Source organism: Lepus europaeus, chromosome 4 (genome assembly GCF_033115175.1).
Source record: "Lepus europaeus isolate LE1 chromosome 4, mLepTim1.pri, whole genome shotgun sequence".
Classification (NCBI taxonomy): Eukaryota; Metazoa; Chordata; class Mammalia; order Lagomorpha; family Leporidae; genus Lepus; species Lepus europaeus.
The window spans coordinates 185,345-194,281 of NC_084830.1; the positions used below are offsets into that span (position 1 = coordinate 185,345).

Genomic DNA, 8,937 nt, shown 5'->3' on the forward strand with positions numbered 1-8,937 from the left:
TTGGGTTTTTTGGTTTTGTTTTGTTTTTTTAATTATTTCAAAGGAAGAATTAGTGGGAGAGACAGATCTTCCACCTGCTGGTTACTCCCAAAATGGACTCAAAAGTTGGGGCTGGGCCTGGCTGAAAGCCAGTAGCCTGGAACTCCAGTCAGGGGTCCCACATGAATGGAAGAGGCCTATGCACTTGAGCCATCTTGTGTTACTTCTCCAGGCATATTAGCAGAGAGCTGGACCAGAAGTGGAGCAGCTGGGATTCAAACCTGTGCTCATATTGGATGCCAGCATTACAGATAGCAGCTTACCCTCCTGTGCACAATACCAGCCCCAAAGTTTAAGCTTCCACATGAGTTTTGGGGCCAAATATTCAAACCATAGCATGTAGTTTTACCAGTACAATCCTAAAGACTAAGCACAATCAAGTAAGTGGCTATTCAGAGATGGACTAGGTCCAATCAACAGGGTCAGTCAAGAGCAAAGGTCAAGACGTCAAGTTTTTTGAATGCTCAAGGCATTCTATTGGTTTCTGGAGGACCACAGAACGCTAATGTTAGCTGATGAGGAAGTGCTCTGAGACCGTCAGCCACAATTACAGCAGGAAGACACCTGGGAAGACACCCCAGAGAGCACGGCACGGCCTCAGCACACAGGGGAGACACCCCAGGGAGCACGGCACGGCCTCAGCGCACAGGGGAGACACCCCAGAGAGCACGGCACGGCCTCAGCGCACCGGGAAGACACCCCAGAGAGCACGGCACGGCCTCAGCACACAGGGGAGACACCCCAGAGAGCACAGCACGGCCTCAGCACACAGGGGAGACACCCCAGAGAGCACGGCACGGCCTCAGCACACAGGGGAGACACCCCAGAGAGGACAGCACGGCCTCAGTACACAGGGAAGACACTCCAGAGAGCATGGCACGGCCTCAGTACACAGGGGAGACACCCCAGAGAGGAGGGCACGGCCTCAGTACACAGGGGAGACACCCCAGAGAGGAGGGCACGGCCTCAGTACACAGGGAAGACACCCCAGGGAGCACGGCACGGCCTCAGCACACAGGGAAGACACCCCAGAGAGCACGGCACGGCCTCAGCACACAGGGAAGACACCCCATAGAGGACAGCACGGCACAGCCTCAGCACACAGGGGAGACACCCCAGAGAGGACAGCATGGCCTCAGCACACAGGGGAGACACCCCAGAGAGCATGGCACGGCCTCAGCACACAGGGGAGACACCCCAGAGAGCACGGCATGGCCTCAGTACACAGGGGAGACACCCCAGGGAGCACGGCACGGCCTCAGCACACAGGGGAGACACCCCAGAGAGGAGGGCACGGCCTCAGTACACAGGGGAGACACCCCAGGGAGCACGGCACGGCCTCAGCACACAGGGAAGACACCACAGAGAGGAGGGCACGGCCACAGTACACAGGGAAGACACCACAGAGAGCACGGCACGGCCTCAGCACACAGGGGAGACACCCCAGAGAGGAGGGCACAGCCTCTCACACAGGGAAGACACCCCAGAGAGGACAGCACGGCCTCAGCACACAGGGGAGACACCCCAGGGAGCATGGCACGGCCTCAGCACACAGGGGAGACACCCCAGAGAGCACGGCACGGCCTCAGCACACGAGGGAGACACCCCAGAGAACACGGCACGGCCTCAGCACACAGGGAAGACACCCCAGAAAGGACGGCACGGCCTCAGCACACAGGGAAGACACCCCAGAGAGCACGGCACGGCCTCAGCGTACAGGGAAGACACCCCAGAGAGGACGGCACGGCCTCAGTACACAGGGGAGACACCCCAGAGAGGAGGGCACGGCCTCAGCACACAGGGGAGACACCCCAGAGAGCATGGCACGGCCTCAGCACACAGGGGAGACACCCCAGAGAGGACGGCACGGCCTCAGCACACAGGGAAGACACCCCAGAGAGGACGGCACGGCCTCAGCACACAGGGAAGACACCCCAGAGAGGAGGGCACGGCCTCAGCACACAGGGGAGACACCCCAGAGAGGACGGCACGGCCTCAGCACACAGGGGAGACACCCCAGAGAACACGGCACGGCCTCAGTACACAGGGGAGACACCCCAGAGAGCACGGCACGGCCTCAGCACACAGGGGAGACACCCCAGAGAGCACGGCACGGCCTCAGCACACAGGGGAGACACCCCAGAGAGGAGGGCACGGCCTCAGCACACAGGGGAGACACCCCAGAGAGGACAGCACGGCCTCAGCACACAGGGGAGACACCCCAGAGAGGACGGCACGGCCTCAGCACACAGGGGAGACACCCCAGGGAGCACGGCACGGCCTCAGCACACAGGGGAGACACCCCAGAGAGGAGGGCACGGCCTCAGCACACAGGGGAGACACCCCAGAGAGGAGGGCACGGCCTCAGCACACAGGGGAGACACCCCAGAGAGGACGGCACGGCCTCAGCACACAGGGAAGACACCCCAGAGAGGACGGCACGGCCTCAGTACACAGGGAAGACACCCCCTGAGAGAATGGCCACCCTTCCGTGCCCCCAGAGAGCCCTGCTGCAGCACATGGTGCTCCCACTCACTCTTCTGTCAGGGGCAGTTTTGTGAGGGTTTCCATGGAAACCAGGCATTTTTCTTAACGGTCCTGATTATGCTCCTTCAGACTTCTCTTCTTTCCTTATCTTTTTTTTTTTTTAATCCATCTTCAGTGGTGACAAATGTTACAGTTTCACAGGGACTGTTTCTGTTTTTTTTTTTAATTATTTATTTATTTATTTGAAAGGCAGAGTCAGAGAGAGAGAGACATCGACATCTTCCATATGCTGGTTCACTCCCCAAAACACTGCCGCTGCCAATGCTGAGCCAATCTGAAGCCAGGACCCAGGAACTTCTTCCGGGTCTCCCATGAGGGTGCAAGGGTCCAAGAACTTGGGCCATCTTCTGCTGCTTTCCCAGGTGCATTAGCAGGGACCTGCACTGAAGTGGAGCAGCCATAGGCTGTGGCTTTACCCGCTACGCCACAGCTCTGGCCCTCTTTCTTAATCTTAAGTGTTTAAAGGCCTGCTGGCCTGCCTGCCTCCCTCCCTCCCTCCCTCCCTCCTTCCTCTGTCTGTCTGTCTGTCTTGTCTTATTTGAAAGGCAGTGTGACAATGAGGACAGAGAGATCTTCCATCCTCTGGTTCACTCCCCAAAAAGCTACAACAGCCATGCTGGGCCAAGCCAAAGCTAGGGCCCTAGAGCTCCATCTGGGTCTCCCTCATGGGTTGCAGAGGCCCAAGCACTTTGGCCATCTTCCACTGCCTTCCCAGGAGCGTTACCAGGGAGCTGGATGGGAAACAGCAGCCAGGACTTGAAGTGGTGCTCCAGCATGGCGCCACCACAGAGGCCCAAGCACACTTTCTTCAGTTAACAATGTAAAGCGGCAGGCGTGTGCTGCAGCTGGTAACTCCTGCTTAGGGTACTCCCATCGCAGCTGGGAGTGCCTGCTCCTGATCCAGCATCATGGCAGTGCTCGTCCTGGAAGACAGCACACGAGATCACCACGTGCGTGGGTCGCTGCCATCCCATGGGAGACCCAGGTGGAGTTCCTGGCTCCTGGGTTAGCCTAGCTCAGCCCTGGCTGTTGAGAACATGTCAGGAGTGAGCCAGCAGGTGGGAGATCTGTCCCCTGCTAGCTCTCCCCCTGTCACTTGTTCTACCACTCTGTCTTTCAGACAAATACATAAAATCAATCTTTTAAAGAAAGAATAAGAGAAGGAACAAGTAACCAGGCTTGAGGAAAGCAGACAGTGATGCAGGTGCTATCGCCTGTTCCAGAAAGATACTTTGAACACATTTATGCCAAAAAACGTGAACATGAAGGTAAGGTGGAGAAATATGATTCATCAAGACTGACATACGGGCCGGCGCCGTGGCTTTACAGGCTAATCCTTCGCCTTGTGGCGCCGGCACACCGGGTTCTAGTCCCGGTTGGGGCGCTGGATTCTATCCTGGTTACCCCTCTTCCAGGCCAGCTCTCTGCTATGGCCCGGGAAGGCAGTGGAGGATGGCCCAAGTGCTTGGGCCCTGCACCCCATGGGAGACCAGGAGAAACACCTGGCTCCTGGCTTCGGATCAGCGCGATGCGCCGGCCGCGGCGGCCATTGGAGGGTGAACCAACAGCAAAACGGAAGACCTTTCTCTCTGTCTCTCTCTCTCTCTATCCACTCTGCCTGTCAAAAAAAAAAAAAAAAAAAAAAAAAAAAGACTGATATACGAACAAGTTAGTGCATTGTGCTTAAGTGTCGAAGTGTACGTGGTAATTTAATCATCTTTCCTCAGAGGGAATGCTGAGCCCAGATGGCTTCACCAACTTATACCAAACATTGAAGGAATAAATAACACCTATCCTAAATATATGTATTTTTTTTTCAATAAAAATTTGTTTATGTATACATCTAACTTTGGAGCCTGATTTTTCAGCTCATACAGTAGACTTTTCATTGGCTTATATACTCTTCCATTATATAACTATTGGCAGAAAGGTATTCCATTACAGAAGCAGTCTGTAATTGTTTTAAACAGTCTTCTGTTTTTTTGTTTTTTTTTTTTTGACATTTGGGTTCTTTCTTGTTTCCCCCAATTAAACAGAGCTCTCAATGGCTGTTAGAGTGGTCATTTTGTTTGTGCCTATGAACTGTGTACTTGGGATAAAATCCCAGCATGTACTTTTGTAGAGAGTGTGTGGTGTGTTCATTCTTTGGGTACCTGGTGTCAGTTTTGCCTTCAGAGTCTTGCTGATGGCCCATCGATGGTGCGTGGTAGTGATTGCTTCTTAGTTGTCATCAGAGCCGTGCATTGTCTTCTGTTCAGCATAAAATCCTTCTCTTCTGTGCCCCTCATGTCCTCTCCCCAGGCCCCGCCTCTCCCCTATTATAATTCTTGTTATACCCACAGAAATTCAATTCTTGAGCTGGAGTCTGTTGGGTCTCACGCAGGCCTTTGTATCTGCCACTGCTCAACTCCTCTTCAGCCCCAGCTCGTGCCTCACTTCCTGCTGCACTCCTCTGGTCTTGTAGACGGACTGGAGCCCATGGTGCAGTCCTGATGGCTCATGGCATGGGGTTCCTCCTGCTTATGCTCACGTTTCTTGTGTCACTCTCCGCCTTCCAGAACAGAACATCAGCTCAGTGACGGCCACTCTGCCGTGTTCCTTACCTTGACTGTGCCTGCTCCTAAGTATTTGTTGTGTAGATTGGTTTGCCAATTTAATAGCTAAAAAAATCACAATTTGTTTTAGTTTCCATTCCGGATAATGAATATCTTAAATGTTTATTTTCATCTATGTAAAAGGCAGCGAGAAAGATCTTCCATTTGCTGGTTCATTCCCCTAAAGCACTTGCTCCATCATCTGCTGCCTCCCAGGAGCGTTATCAGGGAGCTGAATTAGAAGCAGAGTAGCTGGGATTCAAAACAGACACCCCGGTCTGGGATCCAGGAATCACAGGTGTGGCTTGACCCGCTGCACATGCCTGCCTTAATCTTGGAATATTTTTTATTTGGTTGATTGGCTCTTCTGAATTCTGCCTGTTGCTTTTTTTTTTTTTTTTTTTTTTTTTGAGCGTCTGCCTTTTGTATAATTTATGGGAGCTTTGACACACTGTGAATATTATCCCTGGTGGATGGTTTTCTGTAGTAATTCATTTATGTTTTTTGTAACAGATTCTGAGGTTGGGACTAAGAAGGAACTGTCAGTTCTAAGCCAGCGATGCTCTGAAGAAGTAAAAAACCCAGAATTTATATCAAGAAGATTCTCCAGGGCTAATTCATGCGCCAGTGAGTTTCGGGAAGCTTGGGGCCGCAAGCTGGGTGATTGTCCTGGGAGGAGTGTGAAGAAACCTCATCTTCACAAAAGAGTTTTTAGAGGAAAGTCTGTCACTTGTAGGGGGAGAGCTCCAGGAGAAAGGACGCAGGAGTGTGGTGCAGTTGATAAAGACTTGAACTTGAGCCAAAATGCTGCAAGACTTCAAAGAAATAAACTAGGAGAGAGAGCCTTTAAATGTGATATATGCAGCAAGACCTTCAAGTACAATTCAGACCTACGGAGACATCAGAGGCGTCACACTGGGGAAAAGCCTTACAAATGTGGGCAGTGTGGTCGAGCCTTCACCCACAGCTCCAGCCTCACCTTGCACCATCACGTTCACACGGGACAGAAACCATTTAAATGTGACGAATGTGGGAAGACTTTTGGGCTTAATTCCCACCTCCTGCTGCATCAGAGAATCCACACAGGAGAAAAACCCTTTGGGTGTAATGAATGTGGGAAAGCCTTCAGTCGAAGCTCCTCTCTCATTCAGCATCGTATCATCCACACAGGAAAGAAACCTTACAAGTGTAATGAGTGCGGGAAAGGCTTCAGCCAGAGCCCCCAGCTGACTCAGCATCAGAGGATCCACACAGGCGAGAAGCCGCATGAGTGCAGTCACTGTGGGAAGGCCTTCAGCCGAAGCTCCAGCCTCATTCAGCATCAGAGGATCCACACGGGTGAGAAGCCCCATAAATGCAGTCAGTGTGGGAAGGCCTTCAGCCAGAGCTCCAGCCTTTTCCTCCATCACAGGGTGCACACTGGAGAGAAGCCCTATGTGTGCAGGGAGTGCGGCAGGGCCTTCGGCTTCAACTCCCACCTCACTGAGCACGTGAGGATCCACACTGGAGAGAAGCCCTATGTGTGCACTGAGTGTGGCAGGGCCTTCAGTCGGAGCTCCACTCTCGTTCAGCACCGAAGGGTGCACACTGGGGAGAAGCCCTACCAGTGCGCTGAGTGTGGCAAAGCCTTCAGCCAGAGCTCCCAGCTCACCTTGCACCAGCGCATCCACACTGGAGAGAAACCCTACAGCTGTGGTGACTGTGGGAAGGCCTTCAGCCGGAGGTCCACCCTCACGCAGCATCAGAGGGTTCACAGAGGGACCCCACGCAAGTGCAGGCAGTGTGGGCCCACCTGCGCTCATGGCTCCAGCCCTGCCCCTCAGAGACTAGTTCCTGCTGGGGGCCGGTGTGGCAGAGCTGTCAACCATGGGGCAAGCCTTGTTCTGCACTGGACAATTCACACCAGCAAGGAACACTTTGGCAATAATGAGCTTGGAAAAACCTTCAGTTCCACCCCAGCACCCACTGGAGATGAAAAACTCCACTCTGGGAAGAAACCCTGTACACGTCCAGAGTGTGGACCCGGCCTCAGTGCGGCCTCAGCGCTGACCCAGTGTCAGCAGATTCACCTTGGAGAAAAAGCCCCTTCAGACGATGGATCTGAAAGATACTTTATTCACATCAGAAAGATTTTCCAAGAAAGACATTTTTAATGTGAGAAGTGTGGGAAATGACTTTGCATTTCGTTCATTTTATGTTGGGTGGGATGAGAGAATCCGAGTTTGTTTCAGGAAATCCCTGTTTGTGAGAACTGGCTGCCGGCGGCAGACAAGTCGAGCGCTACAGAGCTCCGTTTATTAGGGACCTTGGCAGAAACAGGAGGAGAGGCGGGAGGAGACGCTTCGTATGTCAGCCAGACAGAGGTCATCGCTGGCCAGCTGGGGTGCTCCTTTATTTCAGGCAACAGTTACCAGGTGATCCAGGGTCAGTGCCTGGCACAGGACGCTTAGTGGACTCTTAATGATGTGGTTTTTGCCACAGGATTCTGAGAGAGTGCCAGGGTTACCCCGCGGGCACCATGGCCTGAGTCACATGACACTAGATCCCTGAAAAGTTGAATGAGGAGTCTGAGTGCAGCTTGGATACAGCTGATGCCGTTAAACTTGGGAGTGAGCATGCGACAAAGGCCACATGAGTTCCCTCCCAGGTGCTGCGTCCCAGTTGCCTGGATGAACAGCGGGCATGGAAGGTCCACCCAGGTCAGGCTGCCACCTGACCTCTCCCCTTCTATGCCCAGGCCTGTAGCTGTCCCACATCTGTTTCCAGGGTGGCGCTGAGGACCTGGGCCCTTTGGGCAGCTTCGGGGCTTTTTCTCCTCCCTCGAGATGGGCTGGGTCACCGCCCCAGAGCAGCCACACGGGGGAGCCCTCCCTCACTTGGAGCCCTGAGTCTTGCACCTGTGAAGTGAAAGTTGGTTTGGTCTGAGGATCTCTGCAGTCCACAGAGGAGGGAATTTCGGGCCAGTAGAGCAGGCACTGCTGTGTCGCTGCACTTCTGAGTATTTTCAGTTACTGGTAAGAGATTTTCAAATTTTCAATTTATGTCTTTATGTGAAGGCAGAGATCTCCCACGTGCTGGTTCATTCTCCAACTGCTCACGATAGCCTGGGCTGGGCCAGGCTGAAGCCAGGACCCAGAACGCAATCCAGGTCTTCCACGTGGGTGCTGTGGACCCTCCTACTCCAGCCATCACCTGCTGCCCTCCACCACATGAGCAGGAAGGAGCACTCTGGGCAGAGCTGGGGTCCAGACCCAGGCACTCAAACATGGGACGTGGGCATCCTAAGGGGCATCTTAACCTCTACGCCAAACGCCTGCCCATGGTAAGGGTTTTAAGAATCAGGTTAATTGAGATACAATTTATTTATTTACTTTTTGAGATACAATTTTAATAAAGTAAAATTCACTCTTTTTGCTGTGAAATTCCATGGGTTTTGACAATACAGTTGTGTGTTAACCATCACCAGTCACATGGTGCAGCATCCATCTCCACCCAGAATTCTTTGTCCATTTCCAGAGTCATACTGTGTGTAGCTGTTTCTCTCCAGCACCTTTCTCAATTGTGTGTCTCAACAGGTCACTTTAAAAAAAAAATTTATTTGAAAGGCAGAGTTACAGAGAGGCAGAGAGAGAGATAAAGGTCTTCCTTCTGCTGGTTCACTCTCCAAATGGCCACAACAGCTGGAGCTGGGCTAATCTGAAGCCAGGAACCAGGAGTTTCTTCCGGGTCTCCCATGTGGGTGCAGGGGCCCAAGCAC

General features: G+C 53.0%; 1 protein-coding gene across 1 annotated transcript; it reads left to right on the forward strand.

Moving 5' to 3' along the window:
- Nucleotides 1–5,639: 5,639 nt before the first annotated feature.
- Nucleotides 5,640–8,326, forward strand: LOC133757445 (zinc finger protein 251-like). Its single transcript, XM_062187827.1, has 2 exons — nucleotides 5,640–5,807; nucleotides 6,351–8,326. The coding sequence occupies exons 1-2, from the start codon at nucleotides 5,654–5,656 to the stop codon at nucleotides 7,331–7,333; spliced, it is 1,137 nt and encodes a 378-aa protein (XP_062043811.1). The 5' UTR covers nucleotides 5,640–5,653; the 3' UTR covers nucleotides 7,334–8,326.
- Nucleotides 8,327–8,937: the final 611 nt, after the last annotated feature.